General features: G+C 41.0%; 1 protein-coding gene across 1 annotated transcript in view; it reads right to left on the reverse strand.

The window, feature by feature from the left end:
• LOC133345885 (rho GTPase-activating protein 15-like) overlaps positions 1-26521 on the reverse strand; it is an 84707-nt gene that overhangs the window by 13556 nt on the left and 44630 nt on the right. Inside the window, 11 exon segments of the mRNA XM_061556966.1 lie at positions 16-114; positions 257-376; positions 898-1045; positions 2632-2733; positions 3441-3542; positions 7467-7554; positions 10475-10536; positions 12076-12156; positions 14936-15391; positions 16437-16514; positions 21323-21463. Of these exon segments, the coding sequence (XP_061412950.1) occupies positions 16-114; positions 257-376; positions 898-1045; positions 2632-2733; positions 3441-3542; positions 7467-7554; positions 10475-10536; positions 12076-12156; positions 14936-15391; positions 16437-16514; positions 21323-21463 (1477 nt within the window).

The raw sequence follows: 26521 nt of genomic DNA on the forward strand, positions 1-26521 counted from the left end.
TCAAACGCCGTTTACCTCTTTTGTCAACAGTCTCGATGCTGAGTTGGACAAACTTGGGCACAGCGGTGTTTTCCCGTTCGCACAGCATTGCCAATGGACAGCCAAACACTTGCTCTGCGTCAAAAGAGAAACCAAGCAGCAAAACCATTAGCGATGTCACCTTGCCAATTGACCTCGGCCATCACACAGTGATGCATGTGGCGGCTGAGATGTGACAACGCTTGCATCTCATAGGGCCCGGCGCCGGAACTCTCACCTTTGATGAGGCCTTTGTCTCTCAGTGACTGGATTGGTGGCCTCTTCGGAAAGAATTTCATCAATTTCCTTTTGGCTTTCTTTTTGTCCGTGCTTTCCACCACTGCTGGTTTACTGACTGCTAGTGAACAAAGGAGAGGGAAAAAAAACGGGTATATTCGAAATAAAATTAGTCATTATCATCATTTATTCACTGCAGGATGACGGCCTCCCCATGTCATCGTCATGTCCCATGCTCCTGCATGCGCCGATTTAATCGCGCCATTTACACGCTGGTCATCCCTCTTGAGCAAAACTATACTTTGGCTGAAATTCCACGGCCAAACTCATCCACTGTCCAACATTCAATTCTTAACGGTCAATGCGATGTCTCTGAATAAATGTAGACAAGTGAAGAATGCGATTGCTCGAGGCAGATGTAAGAGTAAAGTGTCGTATCTCTTGTCATTCTCTTATCACCTCACCTATTATTTAGGGGAAAGGCAATATTTATTGTTATCTGCAGTCCAGATGATTCACAATGAATGAACAGATTATTAACAGGATTGAAATACAGATATTCATTGGGACCATATGATAGTGCCACAACACCCAGTAGGCAGAGAGAGGCAATATTAGGGTTATAACGAGCACAGCACTAACCCCAATGCTTCTTGGAATCCTTGGACTTTTCCCGCAGAGGTGACTCGCTGCTCTCCTCTTCTCCGCCGCTGCCATCGACCTCATCAAAGTTTCCACCATATTTCACCACACTGAGAAACACCTCATCCCGGTTTCCTGGCTCACTGCTCTGGAGTGACACGTGCAACAGTCGTTTAAAAGACACGGTCAGTAAAGTTAATGAGCTTTTAATTTGAAGTCTCCATGAATGAGCTGTGTTCAACGACACATTAAGCCATCTTATATAAGGGAATGTCCCTTCGGTAAAGCTGAATGGTGGTGACACAAAACTAGGATTTCAATGACACTGCCATGCAGAAAAATTGGTGGCCACCACCTCACACATTTCACAAATGAGGAGTGTCTTGGAAAAAAACTTGGCAATCCACATATATATGCAAACATTATATAGGTGAGCCATGCTGACAATCCACTTTTGATAGTTGTTTTTGTAGTATTACCCTACAGATGGCCAAACAATGACCGCATTCATTCATTTACTTTGGCCATTTAATCCATCTACTCTCAACATAACACTACTTTCTGGACAATGAGCTCTTGTGTGCTACAAAGTCTCTTCAGAACACTCCTCAAATGATATCACTGCATTACATAATTTCCAATGCAATGATGCAATCGCTCAAACACATTGGTTGTAAATATTGTTAAACTGAAACTGGTGTAGGTAGAATCATGTAGTGATAATGACAAAGTACAAGGTCTTTCTCATAACAAGCTTACCTCAGGTAAACACTATCATACACTGATGTCAATACACAGCGTCGTGAAAACCTGTAACACTGCCCAATCCGTGCCGAGTATGTGTGTGTATGCAATGGCACCCTATGCAGCTCTACAACACTGAAATTGTGATCTTTTAAATATTAATTGATTAGAAGTGTATACAAGTGAGGTGTCCACGTTATTTCAAGGGGTCAGAGCATTAAACAAGCACTGCTGAGATTCTACATTAAAATCTCAGCAGCGGCCCCGTAAATAGACCAAAGCTGGAAGAACCCGATGAGCTATCAAGCTCTCCTTCATCGGTGTCGAGCCCAAGATGGGGTCGGCTGTATGTATGTATGCATGTTTCACACCGTACATAGCCAACCGCGCTAATCGCCAAGTAAAATTAGTTGGTCTGAGCCTGGTTAATAATCGATGAACAAAAAATACAAAGCAAAAAGACATAAAATTTTGGTTTGACAATATGGTCAACTTGCGGCTGTTAAAAAACAATGGTTTGACCAACATTTAATACATACTCTGCGCAGATTATAATTAAACGGTGTGCCTCTTGTGAGATTCTCTGTCACAGGGTGACGCATTCCTATGCTGTTCATAGAACTGTTCAATACCGTGTGGCCCTCAGTTGTACATTTTTTTTTTTACCTTGCATTGCACATGGCAAGAAAACAATGTCAATAGAAAATATGGGAAGGGTATTACAGGTCTTCTGCATTGCTGATAGACCTTCAAAGCAAGTGCTGTATCAATAACAATAATAAGTATATGCTTTGGCGGCAACAGCATCAGCAACATCACTAATATTTGTCGAATGATGCAAAGGAGGATGTTGAGGAGCATTGGTTTGAGAAAATCAGGACACGAAGAGATCTGTGTAGAGAACACTCGGCATTTCTGCAACTACATTTCAATGTAATCAATGACATAAAATGAATGCAAGTGGCCAAGTGGTAGGCTGTGGGCACCTACCAGTTTTTGTATGACGCTCCTTATGGCTTGAAACCACTCATTGATAATGGCATCATTATCCGATTGCAGAAGGAACTCATGATATCCCGTCCCTGCTTGGATCTATGGAAAAGCATAACAGGAGAATTGCTGAATTTTTATTTAAAGCTTTCAGTGACTGCAGGGATTCATATTATTGGTTCTTTCGGTAAAGTCACGTAGAAGGGAAATAATAAAATAATACAAATATCAAACAATAAAATTATCACGACGTTTCGATTGCAACACAAGTAATCATCATCAGGTGTGAAAACCACAGCAAGAAAATTAGAAAAAAGTGGCCACTTTTTTCAAATTTACTTTTTGCTTTGTATTTTTTAAATGATAATGATTGCTTGTGTTGCAATCTAAACGTCGTGAGAATTTTATTGTTTTATATTTTTATTATTTTATTTTTTCCCTTCTACGTGAATTTACCAAAAGAACCAAGAATAAGGTAATTGCTGGTTTACGACAATACGAGATATAAAGTGTCACAACACCAACATAACAATCAAAGTTTGCAGCAAAATTTCAAAACCGGACACGAAGCGCCATTTGTTCCGTAAAGACCCGGCCTCGTTTCTTTCTTTCCGTGAAGCCAGTTGCCATTGCTGCATCAGGATACGACCAAGAGCACGAGATGCACAGTCAATAAGGTGACCCCCCCCCCCCACGTGTAACGTCACCAAGCTGGGTGGAGTGCAGCACCAAGCCAGCTGTCGCGAAACCCCGATGGCTATTTTGTGCCCGAGGCTCAGCTCGATGGCAACGAGGTTCCACCTACAAACCTGAAAGACATTCTTCTTGCTCGACTTGTCCCGGGCCCACTCCACGTGGGCTCCACGTAGCTCCACCGAGCCCTCGGGCTTGCTCTGTGCCGAGCCCGGTTTCTGGAAAACAGAAATAGTCCACGACGCACGTTACACGGGCGGCAGTGCGGTAATACAAAAAAGTTATGTTGTGCGTAGTTAAATGATCCTATGAAGTTGCTATATGCTATCTGCCCTTGATTATACCCCTCGTAACGGATTATGATTCTGTTGTTAAGTGGCACACAATGTCCAAGATGATTAGTAATATTCCCAAGCGACAAACGCTTATTATCACTTAAGGAAGTATACCTAGCAGAGTAAAATAAAGTTTATTGATATTATTTCATTATTTTGACCGAGATACATCGATGTTCAAACATTATTAAGGTAACAACAATTGGCCACTGTTATATATTTATTTTACAAATAGTTATAGGTATTTTAGGTGGTTATGGTGATTTTATTAAGGGTAGACAAGACCGAGTTTTATTTACCAAGTATGCGGAGAACAATGCATTAAAGAGAAGCGCACAAATTTAACATGAGTATCAAGTTGCCTCGCACGAGTAATAGGCAACACTAACGGTAACAGGGGCGTAAATCCACACTTATGGGAGAGGCAACAGGGTTAATATCGCTGCAGTCAATTAAAATTAAATGCACATATCCACACTTGCCAGGTTTGAACTACATCCGCTTTAATGTGCACAGGGTTCATTAAATTTGTGGGCATGGTCGTATATCCAATTATAAATGCAGAATAAAACTCAAGGTGTGTGGGAGTCACATTTATTTAATTCAATAACAATGGTCTCGGGTAAAAAACTACGTTGGTAATTACAAACTTTCACGTCATACGTCGCAGTCTTGTGCATGTTTTTTTCCCCTTCTCAAAAGCAAAATCTCTACATATAGTTTATGTAAACTATATGTAATATGTCATAATTGCAATTACTTCTCAATTAGCATAACGTGCATGTTCAGCTGCAAACCATTGACACCAGCCAGATGCATGTTGATGCTAAAGATTAATTGATTCACCGTGAACTTGACAAAACTGTGCTCTCAGTAGTATTATGCACACTCTGTAAGCTGTTTAATGCAAGCATGTTACTTGTGAAAATAAACCATCAGAGCAATATTAAAAATGTTACAATTCACAAAAAGGTGCAGGATGGTTTACTTCCATTTGCAGAGTCCTACATTGAGGCGTAGCCAATATTGTCTCAGCGTACACATACACACCTACACCACATTGACACTGTACCTCAAGCAGATGCCTGTGATTCTTCATCAGGATGCAATGCATGATGACAACTGGATATTGCCAGTGACCCCATAAGTCACGTGATGCAGCCACACTAAATTTTCCATTGAGTCAAACAGAAGCAAGGCTGCATTTTTGCTTCAATCTTGCAATTTATCCACAGTAGAGATTTTGTTGTATATTTGTGGCACAAAAACATGTTTAAAGGCATTCCTTTCAATGGAAAGGATCCACACCAAGGGATAGACTGCCATCTTTTGCAAGAGATCGGCATCAGAGATGATACACTCTGCATGGCCAATTAATACATAACCCACGGATTTTAAAACGCCAAAGGAATCAGCCTCAGGTTTTGCAGTCGTGTTTATGATGGTAATTCGGCAATTAGTCACCAATCATGTGCACAGACGACAGTTCAACCACACAGAACATCGTGTAAAAGTGCACTTCACGCGCGCCAGTTATACAATTATTTTCATTAAATTTCAGTGGGAGAATTGTCGGCATTCTGTAAGCAAGACACGTTGCTATGCGTTAACACGACATCACAACCTTGCATTATCGGCCTCTTTTGAAAGTGCAAATTGTGCTCGAGTGTGGTAAGAACCACTTAGAATTTGCAATTTTTTAAACAAAAAAATGTGTTCCTAGGCACAATGTTTAGAGAAAAAAAATTATACTCAAGAGGAAGAATATAAAACAAGCAGCAATGTGTACATTCGCTTGCGCATGTTTGTACGTTGTGTTATGTTTTAATAACGATAGAGCTGAATGTGGCTTGCTGCTACAGTGCAAAATTAAAAATCTTGACAATGAGGATGAGCCTATTAAGGATCTAAAACACACATGAGTAAATAAAAGACATGAAGCCCATAATACACTGTTTTAAAAAACTCTGTAATTGTGCATCATACACTTCAAAACATCTCCTTTTACAGCAGAATCTGTGGCCAGTATTGATAACATTAGAAAAAATATGCTGTACACGATGTTATAGAACGCACCGATTTTTCGATGTCTGTTTTTTGTTGTTATGTTTCACGTGCATTGTTAATATTCTTATGGCGTTCTTTCTATCTGCGTCATGGGGAGTTAATTCTCATCGGCTTCTGTAAAATTGTTTGTTTAACTGCCTTAAATGTTGTTGTGCCTAGTCCAGGGGTCGGCAACCAAAATAACAAGAAGAGCCATTTCTTTCCAATTCGGTACAAAATTCAGTATTTCAAGAGCCGCAATGCATCTATGTACATACGTACATATCGTCAAGAAGCAGCCCGTAAAGAGCCGCATGCGGCTCCGGAGCCATAGGTTGCCGACCCCTGGCCTAGTCCATTTGGGTCCTCTGAGCTGACATGGCTCATTTTCCACATAACTGCCCCTCAGTGCAATGCAGCAGGACAAAACTATCCGTGATACAACACTGAAGCGATTACAATAGTGATACCAATATAGAAGCGCTCAGTTGTTTGGCGTTTACTCAAAATACTTGTCACAGTTATAGCTGCATGTGCCGGTGTTCTATTACGGGTGACATACAGATACACAAACAAAAGAGGCCGATATCAAGTAGTAAGCGGAGCAGCATAGGCAGCCAACAACACTGGCCGCTTGTATGTACGTTAGTAAGATAATAGAAATAGTTTACGATTAAACACGTTTGAAAGGTGAACAGATCCTTTTCAACAGTGCTCAGCCACACGGTATGGATGGCGAAGCGAGTGAAAACGCGAGTCTATGTTTTACACGCGTGACAGCTCGGCGAATCTTTGTCGAGCCCTTCCAAGCGGAGACCAGGCTCAGTAGCATGTTGGACACCGCACTCTGCCGGGTAGAGAGATCGAGACCAATAGAGGATGGGAGTAAGGTTACTACAGTAGAAGATGCAGAAAGAATAGCGGAAGCAAAATTGTGGAACAAACCAGTTCGCTAGATTTCATTGTTCGAAATAAATTCATTCGACTGCACGTCATAGATGTGTCGGCAAGGCTTTTAAGTGAAGAGTTTACAAAGCTGTTATTTTCTCATTAATTTCGCATCACATGGTGGGAGGAGAGAAGTGCTGCTCTAAATTCCTCCAAAGCACCTTTACCACACACACCCTACCCCTCCCTTAACCACACACATCCAATCCCCTCCCTGAAACGGCACCACGTGCATACATTTACATATGTTCCAGAGAAAGTAAAACAGAGGTCCTTTTAAAACTTTTGAAAGAAGAGGTTGAAAATCATATGCATTTGCGGTCACAAAAAATATTTTCCTGCTGCATAGCAGGGCATTTGAATAAGATGAAACATAAATGGGGCCAAAACCGAACGGCAGTCGGGTTTGTGAGCACAGGAGGGAGCTGTTCATGTAAACAAAGGGATTATGCAAATTTTCAAAAGCAGAACCATTATTTTCGCTGTTGAAATGCTGTGTTTTTAGATATGTGATTTGGATAATGATCATGTCACCACCAGACCTAATTAAAAGCCTGCTCCCAGACAGAAATACTGTCTGTTAAATCCAAACCGTAACTTTCAGCGACGGAAAAAGAAAAACATATCTGCTAGAAATGGAGATCAGGTTTATTCTCATGTTTCCCCAACATGGTTTCACTAACCTACTTTTGAAAGTCACTCTGGTCTTGACACTCAAATCCTTAGGCTTGGTTTATTGAATTGGAAACGCCCGTCCCTGAGAGAAGGCTAAAATAAAATTGTGCCCGATGATCAGTCGGCGATAAGACTTACCCAGCTGGCAGCAGTTTGTGCTTTTGGCTCCTTGTGGAAAACCAGACTGCTTCCACTCAGCACCACCCATGAGGGAGCCCAATTCTTCCTGAAAAATCACATTTATGGTCACGGTCAGTACAGTAGCATTCAGTATTGAGTACAGTTGGATTAAATTTCGATTTAAAGCTTTCGTGACTGCAGGGATTCATCTTCTTGGTTCTTTCGGTAAAGTCACGTAGAAAGGGAAGTAATAAAATAATAAAAATAAAACACAATAAAATAATTCTCACGACGTTTCGGCCACAACGCAAGCAGCCGTCCTCAGGTGAAAACCAGGTCTGTCGAGGCGACAGACGCGACAGACTCTGTCAAACCTGGTTTTCACCTGAGGACGGCTGCTTGCATTGTGGCCGAAACGTCGTGAGAATTATTTTATTGTGTTTTATTTTTATTATTTTATTACTTCCCTTCTACGTGACTTTACAGTTGGATTGCGAGCATAATTCGTTGTTATCAAAGCACTCGTATATCAGTTGTGATCACGTGACTCTCGGCAGACAAAGCGTATACACGTACTGCTCGTATTGCAAGACCTCGCTCGTTTATCAAATTAATATTTATTTTAAAAAATTGCTCGTCTTGCATGGCACTTGCAGACCAAGTTACTCGCAATCCAAGGTTTTACTGTACATCATAGCATTGCACTAGTCAAGAATTAGCCCCCACGAATGTACTAGTTGACGTAAACATTATACATCTCCACATAAGCCCGTACATATCAGATTATTATTCATTATCAGAAACTATTTATCCTGGAAAAATCTGATAAGCTATGAAGTTATTGTTTACAGATGTCCAGGAGGTACGGGTCAGAAAGTTACAATAACAAACAATAAAAAAATAACGATAGGATTGCAAAGCATAGGAAAAGTAAGCAAATCACTAAAGATAAACAGATGAAAACTAACATATTTTAAATTTACCAGGGAAAACCTACTGAGCTATTAGTTCTTTTTCAGAAGCGTCCTGGCCACAAATGATAGTTGAACGAAGTGGCTTATCACGTGATCATTTATATCAACCAAATAATAAAATATATACATATTCTTGGTTCTTTTGGTGAAGTCACGTAGAAGGGAAACAATAAAATAATAATAAAAATATAAAACAATAAAATTATCACGACGTTTTTATACTTGCTGTGTTTTTCACACCTGATGATGATTGCTTGTGTTGCAATCGAAATGTCGTGAGAATTTTATTGTTTTATATGTTTTTTTTATTTTATTGTTTCCCTTCTACGTGACTTTACCGAAAGAACCAAGAATATGAATCCCTGCAGTCACGAAAGCTTTAAATCAAAATTCTAATATATACAGTTAAGGCACCAGCCATCGACTGGTGTCACCTCTGATATCAAAATCCATAACGAAAATGACAGTTTATTAACATTTCATGCCATGTGATAATGTTGAGTTGAACCACAGTAATTTTATACAAATCGTCAAGCAGCATAGTACAATAAGAGCTATTGATAAGTGATGCTAACAATCCATTCCATACACATCTTTCTGACAAAATAATGAGATCCACGTGTTTCATAAGATTTTTGCAATTTAATTCTCAATTGCAACATTCACTGTGTTCATGTCAGTAATTTTGTATTTACTGATTTAAAGCATGAAGTGCCTGAATATGGAGTAGTTTTTATAGAACACTGGAGGTGGAAGTGCCAATCGTGTTTCAGGCAAGGGGTTGACCTTAGCAAAAACCTAATGAAGTTGCTTTAATTACTTTCAGGGACATGCCACAATTGAAAAAGAAGATATAGCTCTGCATAAAAGTTTTAGAGTTCAAACATTTGCTCATCTGTTGTTGAAACGAGTTATTATGCTCAAGAAGGATTTCACGCTAACAGCAGACATGACTCAAAGAGATCGGTATGTCTGTTTGTTTAGACACAACAGTTAGGTAAAACGCTCAAACAATGTTTGTGTATTATGAAATGATTATATATGTGCATTCAAATGAGCGAATAGTTTTTGGAAGAGACATTACATCAAAAATCTGAAACCTCAAATGGAATTCAGGTCCCGCAGTAATGAGATGCAGAGAACCCTTGCTCTATACATGAGAATTTAACATTTTCTTCATTATGTAAAACAAATTACATAAGCGACTTACCTAAAATACCGATTAAAACAATCACATTAACTAATGCAAATTACAGAAAAGAGCAGTGTCTCCGTGCTCACTCATGTGTTCATAATTACTTTTCTTTGTTGGCAGTCCACAGCAAGTGGTGAAAAACTGACATTCCTCTGGCATGGTACAGTCCATCCAAAGGCAACCACAGCTGGCTCAAAGGTGCTCATTTTACCCACCCTGCCACATTTTAAATGTGTCCATGGATGGAGCAGTGCTGCAGCGGGTAGCGCATTGCACTATTAACCCACCCCGATTCCCAGCCGCAACTGACAACAGTAGCAATTGGTATCTGAACCAACCCATGCTGTCCAAGTGTGGTGAAGTATGACCCATAAACCCCCTATGACCGACATGGCATAGGGAGGCCTTAATCCAACAGTGGATTCACAAAGAGCTGTAAATTATTATTAAAATGTAACTATAAATGTTTTTCATTAAGGCCTGCAGTGTGTCAGCATTTGTCTTATGCCCATGTACCTACCAATTGAGATGTTCTAGTATTTAACATGCAGTGGATAGTATAGTCCAATCAAAACATCGAATACATATTTCATTTGGTTCATTATCCATCTATTCTGAGATTACACACTCAGTCAATCAACCAAAGGCACCCAAATCTGTTCCCTGACCTGCCAATGAGCCTTCAACACTTCACAGGGCCTCAAAATACACTTAGCATGCCTCAAGCCCCGTGGTGATGTCACCGCTACTTAGTGGGGAACGACAGTTGTTGTACGAACTTCACAATACATAAGAATAATTCACATCTCACAAGCTATCGTGTCAGCAAAAATCAAGTGTAACAACCCAGTACGAACCTGAGCTTCTTGCCAGCCTCCATTATCTTGGTCTTGTTGAGCATTCCAGCTTTGTCCAGGGGCTGTAAGATCACAACAACTTGGTAAGTATGATTGAAACAACAAGTAGAGAACTTATATATTAATTGAATTTACATATAAAAAAGTACCATTCCAATGAAACAAAACACAATATAATGGACCTCTTAAAAAGTGTGATTCTTTATTAACACTGCATATATATGAAAATAAAGTTTGGAAATATTCTCAGCTGTAGTAATCCACAAAATGTATTCATTAATGTACACCTTTCTTTGTAATTGAAAATAAAAGGACCACATTAATACTCTCTATGCAAATATATTGCATGCAAATGATGGACATGTTATTTTTTCCACATCATCTTTAAAATCCTACTTGATTAACACAGAAACCACTGCTGGAGAAAAGTGACTCCTCTATTTCAAAACCAGACATTTCTATATTTTGAAAAAACTTTGCTTCAAATTGCCAAAGAGGCAGCTGAGAGAATAGCATCCTATTGCACCAGAGGCATGCAAACCAGGCCTGTTTAGAAAAATAATCCTCCGATGGTTGACGGTCTTGGGTAACTTCACAGTACACCAAACACGAGAGCCGGCAGATAGGATTACACACACAGTGGATGTTGTTCTTTTGGTAAACCCAGCATTTGAGGCCGATTCACTTTCAAAATTCACTGGGTCGGTCATAGGATTTGGTGTGAAGTCAATGAATTACGTCATTTGTTTGAGGCCCTGGCCAATGAATAGATAATTTAAAAAAGAACACATTTATTTTTTAATCAATAAAAGAAAGCACAGAAAATGTTGGTGGTGCTAGAAATGCAATCGTTTTCATACAAGAGCAAGATTTTAGTTTGAGGTCTTTTGATTGCAGAGTCCATTGAGATAGAGGCATACAAAGTCTCGACCAATGCTTAACAGGTGTACACCTGTGAAGGAGAAACTAAATGCTTATGAAATGTAGATGCTGCATGAAACAAAAACGCATTTATTTTTTACAAACACAATGGGCATGTGATGGAGGCGGCAGCTTGCAATACACTCTTCATAATAAAGTTTTTGGGTTAGATCGCGTTATTTATAAATGTGTTGCAACCCTCCACCACCCGACAAGGCCAATCAGCAAAAAAAGTGTCATGTTGACAAAAGACAAATAGTTCACTACTTTAGCCCACCGGTGTGTTGAAGAGTGAATCCACAACATTTACAGTTTTTGAGTACGACGTTTCGCTGGTAATTACATCCAGCATCATCGGGCAGTTCGCCAGAATGGTGACACTTTTTTGCTGATTGGCCGTGTCGGTCGCGAAAGCCTACGTGTTAAACTGCAATACACTCTCTCTAACGTAACAATAATATGAACACAAAGTGAACCTGAGCTTCAAATAAAACATGGGAGAATATAATGATAATAATCAAACGGCACTGCATTTCAATTTATGGAAAGCCAAACTAATTTAACTTACTTTTCAGGTTGAAGCAGTTTCAGAGAATGATAAAGCAAGGTGCACTTTCTCTACTTTGACAAATGCTATTCCTCAATTGGTTATGCAAGACTCTCCATACAGTGGCTCTTACTGGTGACAGTGGATTTACAGTTGCTGGTGCAGCCTTGTCCGACAAGTCGTGATCTGAAAGTGTCCTTTTGTGCGGTGTAATCTGCCAAGACACAAATACAAACACAAGGATCCCCTGTTTTAGCCTTACAGACCAGAGGGCAGAGTCAAGCTGACAACAACAACAGCTGCCATTCGCCACTAAGTGGCGATGACGTCACCACAGTACTTGTGCCAGGCTAGGTGCACTTTGAGTTCCACGGGAAGTGTTGAAGGCTCACTGACTGGAGGTCAAGGGGCAGACCCAGGTGCCGTGGATTGACTGACCAAGATGACTGGCAGATGAACCACCTGTGCTCCCTACTGTGCCAGCACGGCAGTTGGAAAGGCTGACATCAGATACAAGTGCTCGCGCACAGACGCACACAGACACGAGCGGGTGGGCCTGGTTAACACCATACGCGTCTGTGCTTGTCTCGAGAGTGCAGATGTTCACTCAATGCAAAATACATTCATTTCAGGCCAAGTCAATCTAGAGGAAGCCCAGGACCGGTTCACGTACCATTATTATTACTGGTGTTGTGCAAGTTAAAGAATCACCTAAGGGTGGAGGAATTGTATGGCACTGGATGAACCATTACCCTTCATGGTCCTCCCAAACATAATAGAGACACCCCCCCCCCCTCTCTCTCGTATCGTCATACAGATCATTGCAGATTGTTGCGGCAAGTGCTTTAAAGCAAGCACCTTTTAAACAGGCACATCGTACAACAGGGTGTTGTGGCTAGCAGCACGCCTGGTAGCATTTATCTCCCCTAGTGCTAATGTTTTTTTTTTATAGAACACAAGATAATAGTTTAGGGCTGAATCAACCAAGAGGAGGCCCAGGACCAGTTCATACATCACAACTCACTGATGTAAGTCATGGCGCGGAATCAAACTCAGATTGCTGGATTCATAGCACAGTGGCACCAATGACTTGCACCACAGATCCCCCACACACACACAAGATAATACATTTTCCACTCAATATCTTTCTGGTGCCATTCAACTATTACGTCATGTTTTTAAAATTGTGTTTTATTGCAATACTTTGAAATTAAATTAGTTACCACTTATTGCATCGGAAATTATCATTGGCACTGATTCAATTACAGTACTTAAATGAAAACGCCCTTCAAATCATGTTTATTGTGTTGCACGAATATGTGACACCTTAAACACATTACATTTACAGTTTGCTTTCCCCCCATGAATAAATGCTGCATCACTTCCATCATATATCAAGTGAGATCAGTGCGTATAGCAAGATGCATCATTTTTGTAGCATATTTCCCTCCGCTTTTACACTTTGCTTGGTAAAATGGTCTTTAAATCAGCAGCATGGACACGCGGGCAGGAAATGTGGCAGTTACTCTCAAACTGACATGAAGGTCAAGGATATTTAGGAGGCTCCAACGACTCTGGATAACTGATGAATTTTAAACAGTTTTGAAGTGGTTACACGCTGTGGAGAAATGCATAAACCAACGCTGTCATTTAAAAAGCAATAAGGGGGCTGTTCAATAAAACAAGAGTTTACAAAATATATACCTAGCTATGCTTGTTAAACAATATTACATGCCCTTTTCCACCTGAACAGCTTGGACTCTTTATAGTTATTGAATAATTATTTGTTATGCCCTGCATTCTCCTGCGAGAGAAAACAAAACCAGCTGTGACTGTATTCTTGGTTCTTTCGGTAAAAATAAAAAAATGTAGCCGTGTTTTTTCACACCTGATGATGATTGCTTGCGTTGCAGTCGAAACGTCGTGAGAATTTTATTGTTTTATATTTTTATTATTTGATTGTTTCCCTTCTACGTGACTTTACCGAAAGAATCAAGACTACGAATCGCTGCAGTCACGAAAGCTTTAAATCAAAATTCAGCTGTGACTGGTGAAACTATATTCATTGAAAGCCACTGCATAATGTGCATCACACATTTAAAGTGCACTGTTCAGTTAATCGGTTCACTACTCATTTGGTTTGCTTTATTACATGTCTCGCTTGAAAGTTTGGGCACTTATGGGCACATGGCATTTATGAAGTGCTTTTAGCTTGTCACAAACATTATCAAACATTCAGCAGAGCAACAGATACATTTTCATGATCACTGGCTGGGAACTGTTCCGTGTGACTGGATTTTGGCCACCTTTGCAATGGAAATAAGTTGATTATTTTTAAGAATCACTCCAAAAGATGCATGTGGCTCAGTTAGGATTTTTTTATATTTATATCTGCAAAATTCAAATGGCCAATGCATTCTCACAAAGGTTAATACAATAGTAAAATAACTTGGCTTAATATGTGGGGATAATGTAGCATTTGTATGATATTTAATCATAGAACAGCACATTAAATTCCTACACCAACAGATCGAGCCATCAGTCAATTCAGCCCAAAATCTACCCTCTGGGATTGGTAAAATAAGAACCACTTTGTAGGAAGTCAACAATGGTTACCCTCTCGATAGTACTGTTAGTTGAGATGAGCATCAGCTAATTTTTACTCGAGTAAAAGGGACACATCAACTTTACAATATATTGTAGACAGCAATTTAACATTAGTGATGAACACTTGAAATCCTTTGCTTCAGTGACTATTATTTACTTTGGATTGCGAGTCAAGAGTCTACCAGTGTGGGCTACAGCTCATAAAATTCGACTGTAAATTCATGAAAAAATTATTAATCAACTTAGAACATTTAATTAAATTAATATTTATTTTTTAATAATACAAGAGTCACGTGTCTCCCAGAATTAGCCATTGCCAAGTTCAAGAAAGCACTTCTCACAACTCTGCACAACTCAGAACAGCGTGCCCATGCTCCCCCACATACCTTTGGTTCATCTGGAATGAACACCGACTTGGCTTGGATGGCCCTGTCCAGACCGCTTTGCCGCACACGCCAGTTGACTGCCGTCACCGTGCCCTGCTCTGTCAGCACGAGCTGAGGCTTGTCAGGCCCACCGGGCCGTAGTGTCGCCACCAGAGAAGTCGCGGCCAACGCCGAGGTGGTGCTGCCAATGCCGCTGCTGCTGCTGCCGCCGGCGCCGGTGCCAAACTGCCTGTCGGACGAGCCGACGGAGGCGCGTGGTAGCGTGGCCATGCCAAAGCTGCTGAGTGCGGGTTTCACATCCTGCGTCATGGCTGCAGACGAGGATAAGAAGGAGGAGGACGATGAGGTGCCCGTGCCGCGGGGGAGCGTGCTGCTGTGGAGGGACCGCTCCGAGGGGTGCGATGCACGAGGGAGGGTTCCGGCCCTGGGCTCTTCAGGGGGAGGGGGAGACTCCAGCTGTTTGTGGCCGAGCGGGAGGAATGGGGGAAGATGACAAATAAAAGTATAAAAAACAAAGCGTATTCGTTGGAAGCACATGTGAACTTTAGTGCTGAATATATCCGTCAACAAAGTTCAGTCACCGGTGACATCATGAGTGTATGAAAAATTATCAAGCGTGATGACGTCTACTACAAATAATCAAATTAACTTGTCTGAATGAAGACCCAAACTAATTTACTTGAACGTTATTAGAGACAGCATTGCCCTGAGGAAGACCAAGAAGAACTCCAGTGGACAGCAGAATTGATGTAGAAAAGTGGTATTTGGCCAAATGTGTACATAAAATATTTACCGAGTTCGCCGATTGGCTCACCAGATAATATTGTGGTGGGGTGGGGGAGGGGGCAATTGTGCACCCCTTACACCAACATTTAATAACTGAGAGTAGATTAAATGATTGACCTCTTTATTCCACTAGACTAAGAGAATTACAACATGAAATCTGTGTATGAAGACTTAACTAATATTCCACAGGTTTTCATTGACTAGGCTAAGACTATGACTCAAAAATAAAATAAAAATGCTGGCTACACTAACAATGGTTTGAAGCAGCTGGGTGGCCCAGGCAGCTTATGTTACACTTGTACCAAGGCACTCGGTCAGTCCCACTGCCCAATTGTGAGTCAATTGCTCAGCCATGCTGTCACCCAGCCAAATTAATTCCTACTGCTACCGTGATGTTTATTCAAAGACACCAGAAATTACTGTTTGAGTCAATTCACCAAAACAAGCTAGTGTAAACCATTGTCAAATCCACATTTAAAAATATATATTTACATAAATTCATAATAATAATAATACATAAGGCCTACTTTCGGTTATTGGGGTCACTTGTCCATACTCCACAATGTGGATTGGGGCACAGAACTTGTTCAGATATCACTCGTCACTGATGTGAGCCACGGTTGTTATTCTGATTCTAACTTCCAAGTATAAAGGGAATCACACTTCTGTTAAACAAGTGGCATCAATCAATCAAGATATTAACACCACGAATCACCTTTGGGAGCTCCCAGACACTGTCCCCCTTGCTCGTGTAGAAGTACACCTTGCCATTTTCATCCATCAACCTCTTCCACTGCACACAAAGTAAACAACAGTCACGCGATTAAAACCAATGGTGCTGGGCCTCACCAGGGTTGACTCAGCCTCAAATGAGTACCTCGATCGGTGTCTAAAAACATCATCAATGGGGAGACAAAGGTGGCCGGGTGTGATGCTGGCCGTGCCGGCCTTCATAGATGCTCGCTAACAGCACCTGCCCCAACAGTCTGTTAAAGCTATATGAGGGATCTTTGTCTTTTTGTGTGTTTGTGAGTCGTGCGAGATGGAACTGCCAGTGTTACCACTCTACCGCAGAGCCCCTTTCCGGAAGCCGGGCAAGAATAATTTCACGAGAGTTTCCACCTAATTGCAGTAGAGCACACGCAACATATATCCCTTTTTAATAGCGTCAAAGGCATAGCCACGCTCGCTCAACAGACACATTCGGGGGCCACGTCTTCAACTCCATTCTAGCCCCACCACCCACTCCAGTCTCATCCACTGTGCAGATTGCCGCACAGCAGAATGTGGTCCTCTAGCGGTGGAGGGAACGCTTGCAAAGTTACAAATCTAGATGACCGGGCACAACGAGCTGAAAATCCATACATAATGGGGTGGGACGATGGGCATAAACCAATAATGAATTGTGCCCTTTCTCTGTTCCTTCATTCCAGCTTCAAGAAGTGACATGAATCGATGACCAATCCACATGGTAAACTTGCTTCACTACAGTGCATCGGTATTTTTCCACTATGAAGAGGAATTTTCTCATCAAAATTCCTAGCCCATTTCGAAATAACCAATAGAGCACAGTGTACCACATGGCTTTGTTGGGATTGTTAGCATGTATTAATACTGCAATACAGCTATTTAATGAAAGCCACACCGTGTTGGCAGCAATGTCCGTGCAGATGTAATCCGTTTATTGCTGCATGCACTATAACTTTGCAGTTCCGTCTCCCAATTGGTTCTCCGTGAAGGTTGTCCTCTTCTGCTGCCATTTTATTGTTTTCTTGTTTTAATGACTCCTTCCTTCCAGTGACTTGTTCTGCTAAATCACAAATGTCTTTTCTGAAGTAAATGTGATGTTTTAGATGGACGTGGTCTCTGACGTAATTGTCTGCGTCAATGAGAAAATTCGAACATTTCCCAAATTTTAGTTTCAAGGTGTTTCAGATGTTCTTCCGGATTTATCATTCGTTAAAACATTCTTCATCTCCATCGCATGGAATGTGCAGAAGAACGTTCAAATTGTCCTCTTTGCGACGGTTCAGTTTTCCTTAACCATTGCATTCTTCCGCGGTCTCTATTTTCTCAATACTCACGTCCAATATTCATGAAAAATTCATCATGGCTCAGAACTCTTTATTTTTTTCAAGAGGACACCATTTAGGATAATAATTCATTGTGCTACTAATTATTTATATTTTGGATATAACCCACACATATCAAGGGGTTGCAATCAAAAATACATACAGGTAGGTCACAGAAACACTCTACATCACGTGAGATATACTGCCCACCTCATATCTTCCCCACAAGTTGGAGTATCACACACGTGACGATCTTTGCTATGCACAGACCTAATTACATTTCAAGTAAGATTTGCACCACAATGCTTGGCGATGTCATCTGTTTGGCTTGAAGTCTTAGAGCACATTTGGCTGCCACCCACAGGACAATATAACAAGGGCTTCGGTGACACACAATACTGTACCACTGCTATGCGTCATATTGGGCATTGTTACCACAACATCAAAATAAGAACACTGCAACCTTTAGTAAACCAGGGCCACTTTACTTGAGCCGAAGTTTGCAAATAAATTATCTTAATAAGGCCCATCTCTCTGCATTTTCACAGTGCTTCTTGTATATGGCCAATATAAACATTAATGGAATGGAAATTCTGTGTAAGAATACCAATGTTTTCATGACACCAGATCAAATGGCAAGGAGTCAGCTTTTGTTGATATTTTTGGTTCCACCCACAGAAAGATATCTTCTATAATTAGTTGCAAATAATCAGATGAAAAGAGTCCACCGCTACACGTATGCAGAGAATATTTTTAGTCTATGAGCCTTGACCTTTAACACCAATATTTTACAGCATAGTTTAAGCAGACCGAGGCTGTACAATATTTCAGTTTCACAGTCCGATCAGCAGGCATACGTTAGACATGCTTTTGTTGTAAGTTTTTTTTTACCGGTTGCAGGTGGTGTTATATATTTATGCACCATATGAATATAGGGGTGACCATAACTGGTTCAGATATTTGTCACCACTCATGTTAGTCATAACTGGATATCAAACTCAGGTTACCGGTTACCTAGTGCAGTGAACTAAAAAAAATATTGACAGCATATAAGTGTATCCTTATGTGGACATCCCATGCTCCTCCTGTACTCAAAATGGCTTGCAAAGCAATGCTGGACTTGTGGTGTCCCCACGCTGCACAAACACTTACATGCCAGGCAGTCCCAATTTAGTACACATACTGTACAAAACTACCGTAGCGTTGGATTGCGAGTTCCAGAATTGGCTTCGTATATTTTCAGTGGTGTTTTTCTTACCTTTCTTTTAGATTTCCTTTCATGTTTTTAATCACATAAATGGGCAATGTAAACAACATTAAAAGCTGTCGATTGGTGAATCGATATAAGAGACGATGCTAATTGTTTTTGTTTTGAAACAGACAAAACCCCTGGGGTTATTGTCAGGAAAAACGCTCATAAATCCAATGCAGCCATACATTCGTGATGATCACTGTACGAGTTGCCATGAACCTGTATTGTTCACAATGTCCATATGTAAAGCTTTGATGTAAATAATACGTCTTATTTTACATGTGTTTAACGTTATGAATGAACGATGATTAAGAGAGGACGCAACACAAACAATTTAATAACTCTTATATATTATACATACTCTTTGGTTCTTTCGGTAAAGTCACGTAGGTATAAAATAAAATAAATCACGACGTTTCGGGCACAACACAAGCGTCCGTCATCAGCTTCAAATCAACATTCTTATATATTACATAAACATAGACCTGGGTTGTGTGCCCAGGTGTGTGTTTATATAATAATAATAGGCAATGTGTACCAAACTCGTTTTTAACAAGTTCAGTGGCATGTGACTTTAAGAAGCACCATCATCATCGGCGCGCTCAAGTAAAGGCACTTGGAGCGGAACCAAAGGGTCACTACTGACGATGCGCTCCCCAAATTTCACCAGGCTCACTGTTCATGAACTCTTGGAAGTGCTTGCACAAAGGATAGTAACATCTCATCCTGTGTTCTTTGGAATCTGAAAAAGCACCCATTGCACACAGTCGTGCCTCAGCCGGGGCACACAGCACGCGGCCGTGTGCATGCCAAGCACCAGCGACGACAAAGCCAGCTGATGTCAGCGTGAACCACGCAACTTCAAACCCGTGATTAGTGGCACTCTGTTCACGGGCAGATTAGAAAGGGGTTTCCCGAGGTGCAACAACAACAGCTGTTTATTTGTAGACCTCAAAGCTGCAACGTTGCCGCTGACGGAAGGTGGTATGGTCAAAAATACAAAAAACATTTGTTTTTTGGATGTCATCTTTCTTGTAATGAGGCCAACTTCTTTGAAAATTAAATTACCTAATCCTTGTGTTTATGAGACGACTTCAACCATTTACACTTCAGTTTATTGACACATCAGGGAAGTAAAGTAACCAATCATACCAGTTTCAGATCATGATCATTTGAATGGCTGTGCATTGTAAACGTGACTTTTTTACTTATTTCAGTGGGACTTGGATATAACTTCCAGTTTCAATGCGGACTGTACACAGTTGTGCCACCTTAATTTAGTCATTGTTGCCCGATTGATCTGTTTACCTTTGCTATAGGTGGCTAACAAGAAGTCGTGACCATAGTAACGTGCGCTGCTAACACATGCTTCACACGAATAACAAATACTGTAAAGCCACACAATGAGAACCATTTCAATCTAGAGAGAACCATTTCATTCAGATACATTATTTGGATGTACGGATTTACTCTCCCACCTGTCATCGAAATAGAATTGATAACAAATAATTGATGAATGTATCCAGAGAATTAAAATAAATTGAAATGGATTACATCGATGCATCGTTACATGTCTATATATACTTCTGCCAAATATCGCACCACCAGATATTCGGCGGGATGCTGCAACAATCCGTCAACCGAACCATTCACAAGCTGACCAAACCTGCCAATATGTATTTCTTTCGTACGGCTGATGTAGATGCAGAGCAACAATTACAATTTCACATTTAGGTGGTGAAGCTAGATAACCATGTCAGGAGCAGCAGAGTGCATCGCTGTGATGTCTCCTTCGTATTTGTGGAACCTGCCAATCAACGATGATCTGAACAAATTCCTCATTCCACAGCAAAAAAAAATGTCTGGGTAAAGCAAACTTCAGCATCAAAACAGCGTGGATCGATTCGTGGGCTTCAAGCAATGTGTTCAACAAACACCTGGCCAGTGAGTCCACCACGACCACACTGGCGGCTTCCACCTTCCATGGAAACAATCGACATGAGTATTGCAGTCTGCGGTCGCGAGGAGGTTTTGTTCATATGGTTTGAATTACAATATAAATAGTTCCCAAATGTGCATGAGAGAAATAAGCCACACGCGTAAAATATATCCTAGAATTCCTGAATGTTGGAAACCTTTCTTTATGCAAGCAAGCACAAACTGCTAATAATAAGACTTCTCATGCCAACATTTCACCCTCCTTTAACACAAGTAATTATGATTATAACCGCCTCCATAACTTTGAATGTTTTTTGATGGGTAGGAATGGAGAGTCACCTTGTCAGGGCTGGCCAGGTGGGTGAAGCTGATCTCTCCCTTCGCGTCCATCTCCTCTTGCCAGCCAGGTGGCAGGATGGCCTGGGGCGCCGCTGCGAGGCTCGACTGTGACGGGCTGTAGTCTGGCGGGGGCGTCGGAGGCTGCAGAACAGCAGAAAGAAATCAACACACATTAAGCAACGCAGGGCAGTACATTTCATCATCACCACCATCATCATCGAGTCATTATTAATTGACCGCCGGATGCATGCCTCCTCAGAAATCCATTTAGCTCCTGAACAAGAGCTTGTGTCATTGCTCCATCTCTATGGTGGACATCCTCTCAGGTGCTCCTTTGGCTACCATTCTGAAGGTTAGCTTGGACCAGCCGACATCTCTTCTTTTGACGCATCCGAACCTAGTGATCAAACTAATGTTATCCACATTATTGTCTGCTTTTTAATTTTAATGGGTCTGCATACAACCATTTTGCTGCTTAAAAATACACATTATGAAGAAATTATGAGTCACAAATTAAAGTTTCCCTATTGCAATGAAGATTGTACCTATATGAATAAAAAAACACAGCATTTACATATTCACCAAATGACTCAAAGCCACAGATTGCAATTTAAAATCCAATTTTGCCACTGGTTATCAGATCTATTAATGTTCTATTCAGTAAAGGTCTCTGCTCCTTCCCACAAAGATCTAAACCACAGTCGTATTTAATTCCAATTCCTCTCTTCTACATGCCACGTTAAACAGGTGTAATCTACTCGCATCTCAGGCTCCCTCTCCCTTACCCCCATACAGACACCAGGGTGCACAGACGTTTACTAATTTGTCTGGTATACTGGAGGTCATGGATTCGATCCTGACCCTGACGCCTATATATATTTTGGGTTTGCATGTTCTCCCCGTGGTCACGTGGATTTTTCTCTGGATCCTTTGGTTTTTCCATCCACATTCAGAAACACGCGTCTAGAGTACTTGGCTGCTGCTATAAATTTCCACGTGATAAGCCACTTCGTTGAGCCATCATTCTTGGCCAGGTCGCTTCTGAAAAAAAACTATAAAGCTCAGTGGGCCTTGCCTGGTAAAATTAAAAAAAAAAAGTTTAGTTTAAACAGTGTATAGTTCACTCGTCATGCAATAAATCTCTTTGCTAATCAATTTGGATCTATTGTAATTACATGGTCCTATCAGTTTACGTCTTGTTCGATATACACTTCTAAACATGTGTGTACCATACTGCATATGCTTGGTTTTGAATCACATGAACCAAATCTTTCCTATTTTTTAACAGCCCTCTGTCAAGCCGCTGCTGGATGAAGGCCTATGCATGCTTTTGTCAGTCACAGGGGGTTCGACCATATTTCACCACACTAGTCACTGCGGGTGGGTGTAGGGGGCTCAGTTCAGATATCACTCACCAATGATGTTAGCCATGACCAGGAATCAAACTTAAGTGGCCGGACTGCACCACCGCTGTACCCCCACTCCTATATTTTATGCACTCGTTATTGTGCTTGGTTTACATTTCGTTTGTGTTGCTATTACTGTTTATCTGCAAATAATTTCCAGCCTCAATTTGCATGCTTAATTCGACCAAATCAAGAGTGTGAGTGTCCTCGTTCAAACCAGTACGGGGCAGTGTTTATACGCATTTCTTGCCCATACAATTGGGGCCAGTTTCTCCATAAGCCAACTACTGCACATCGCATCAACTTTAAAGAGATAAAACCCGAGTTGACAACCCCACCTGTCAATCGTAAGACACGCACTCTACTAAAAGCATTACATGGCTCAATATAGTTTGACAAAGTACTTCCAGCATTGTCATTGCAGATTGTTATACATGTGCAAAAATTTTTTTCCGTCAAATGTCCTGTCAAAAACGAATAGGATATTCCTGAAATCATGATCAGATGTGTCAAGTGGGTAATATTGTTATCAGAACAATGAGCCAGCACCACCAAGAGGCTGAGTTCAACTCTGGGTGCAGGTGCCCGCGATGAAAACGGGTTCTCAAGTGTAGTGAATCAATGGGCCGATTACCCTGACTTGAGCTGAAATTGCACCAACTCTCTGAAAAAATCCCCATTCATTCACTAGACACAGCAGCAAAAGGGTATACTCCGCAAAATCAGTTTTATTCTGTAGGGAGCCCACTGCCTTTAACGCAATCGTTTTCAGCCCGTAAATGTAACCGCTCTCACCCGTAAAGCTCTTAGGATTTCTCCAGAGAGTATACATCCTCCAACAAATCACCACGTCTGCTTCCCGCTATTTTCCCACACGTTAACAATGCCCCCCAACCGCCACGGAGGAGGAGGTGCCTCATCGGCGCATTTGAGTTTTCATAGACGCCCCAGATGGGCCGACAGACGCGGGCGCAATGCGCACTTTCACGTCATTTAAAAAACAAAAAAGCCGGAGGTGGGTGGAGGGGGGGCATCAGGGAGGGATGGGGGGGGGGGCAAGGAAAGCTGGGGAGAGGGAGGCCTGAAAAATGCACCCCTTCTTGCGTTTCCTCTGCCTGAGTTCCTGCCATTGTTACCAGCCAAGGCTTTGGAGCAGACGCAGAGCGGCTGGTCGACCAATTGAATTGATGTGCCACAATGGAACGTGCAGCACGCGGTCATGTGGACAAAAATAATGACCCTCAACCGTTGAGTTGAGAAGAAAAACCGAGGATTTCAGTGACAGTTCTAAACACTGTAATAATAATGATAACAATAAAACATGTTACGGTTTTCAATGTAAAAAAAATACCAATTGTGTTGATTTGAAGCTTTCCCGCCTGCAGGAATCCATACTCTTTGGTTCTTTCGGTAAAGTCACGTAGGTATAAAATAAAATAAATCACGACATTTCGGGCGCAACACAAGCGTCCGTCATCAGGTGGGAAAACATGGTCTGCTGCTGAGGCAGACTGTTTTTAAAAGGTTTGAAATGGGTGTAGCCCAAGGGTCATAAAGAAGTGGCCGGGGCTAGTGATGTTAATGTGAGAAATTAGCATGTAGCTGTAAGATAGGAGAGCGGCCTCGACGAGGACAACCTTCTGAGGATCCAACCAAAACCATCACTTTACCATACATAGCAGGGGGTTACCAAAGAGATTTCCAAAATCTTAAACAAACACAAGATCCAGGTTCGTTTCAACACATTACACGAAATCTGCATTTATTTAGCGCATACGAGGGATGTGTTGTGGATTTTATGATTATTCTGAGTATTTAGCATAAATATTACAGTTTGGACGATCTGAATTTTTTTTAGCTTTGGATTGAGCCCAAAAAACGACGCCACTTCCGTGCTCTTCCAGTCAAAAGTAATCGTCGTGATGTCATTATTATTAGTATGCACACATATAGAAATTAGTGCACATTATAAATGATTTTAAACATTTAAAAAAGCATTGTCAAATTGTCCTTAGAAACCCGATGTTCTTTGAATCCAATGGTCATCCCTAGTGCCTATAAAATGAACACGTAATCATTTTCTTAGGTAATACTGTGTATTCAACAACAGTTGCATCAAGAGCAGCACGCAATGCAATTGATGTAAAATGTTAGCACGGCATTATCATGTCTATTGTTCCTTCGGAGCGCACACGTAGCGACCTCTGAGGGACATTGAGTGAGTCGACATTAGATTAGCATTGGAACTATGCAACCTTCTGATTGTGAATAGGGCACCCTTGCCATTGCAGATGATAAATGAGTAAAAGCATGTACGCACGTGACTTTGAATGGCACCACGTAAATGATTGCAGAAGCTAAATGTCTCCGAGATGAATAGATACACATATCTCTGGGTAAAACTGTCAGAAGCCAATGTAGTACTGGGGGTTTTGAATGCCACCATGCCATTCATTGTCGAATTTCATTCATTACTGTATTATACAATTTGCACACACATGTATATATGTGTTTGCTTTGGTAGAATCTAATCAATATGAATGCACGCGCATATATGATACAATAAATCCTCTGCGAAAGTGTATACCTCGAGTGATCCTCAACGCTCCTTAGGAGAAAACAATGTCCTAAATTTGGTATTAACAATAAAGCTTTCATAATCGTCGGTAACCAAAACAGGAAACATTGGTGGTTGTTTAACATGCACATATATGAATGTTTCAATTGCAGTTCAAAAGTCAAAGTTTCTAACTGCTCAAACATGCAATGGGGTCGGTGGTGCCCATCTGTGTTGATGGCCCAAAGCCAGGAGTGAAAATAGCAGTTCCATTATGAAGGCCATTCTCCCTCTCTCTCTCTCTCCCTTTGCACAGGAAGACAACCGCAGTTGACTTCCCACCAAGTGGGGGGCTTATTTGTTTTTCAGCACAGTGGAATATGTTAGGCTGCAGCCCAGCAAGTCAATGCATTGTTGCAATTCAAGGATGAGATTTGATTCGAGGATCAATATTTTCATCGCCTTTACCGTCTTTATAAAATCTTGATAAGATAAGAATGTGAGATCATTGTCATTCAGTTTAAAAAGAAAAATCTTAATCCCTACAGAAACTTGTAATTATGTGCACGTATCACGAGCCTTAACATTGGTATGAATCAATTAACTGATGTATGCTGCAGCCATAGTTATTAGCGCCACATTATTCTCAAAACTAGCTTTGCATGTGCATCATACGCAATGCTGATCCACGTGTATTTATGTATACTCGGCATCGTAACAGTATGCAGCACAAGTGATTAAAAAACAATGATATAATTACATGTTAAGAGCACATCTTTGCCAACATGCTCATTATACTGTTCACTGCTGTAATGTGGCCAAAACAAAATGGAGTGCAGCAACACAAATGGCGCATAATTAGTGCCTTGAGGAAATAAGCAGAGATGAAATCCAAACACAAAACATCTTCGGATGATCATCTTCAGGGTTTGTTTGGCAGTAACGCAATTTCACTGCTGTTCGAAGTCAACAGAAGTCTCATTTTTATTCTTGGTTTTTTCGGTAAAGTCACGTAGAAGGGAAACAATAAATCATAAAAATATAAAACAATCAAATTCTCACGACGTTTCGATTGCAACACAAGCAATCATCATCAGGTGTGAAAAGCACAGCAAGAAAATTTGTGGTTTTCACACCTGATGATGATTGCTTGTGTTGCAATCTAAACGTCGTGATAATTTTATTGTTTTATATTTTTATTATTTTATTGTTTCCCTTCTACGTGACTTTACCGAA

The sequence above is a fragment of the Lethenteron reissneri genome, chromosome 23, assembly GCF_015708825.2.
Source record: "Lethenteron reissneri isolate LAM-NWPU_2019-01 chromosome 23, ASM1570882v1, whole genome shotgun sequence".
Classification (NCBI taxonomy): domain Eukaryota; kingdom Metazoa; phylum Chordata; class Hyperoartia; order Petromyzontiformes; family Petromyzontidae; genus Lethenteron; species Lethenteron reissneri.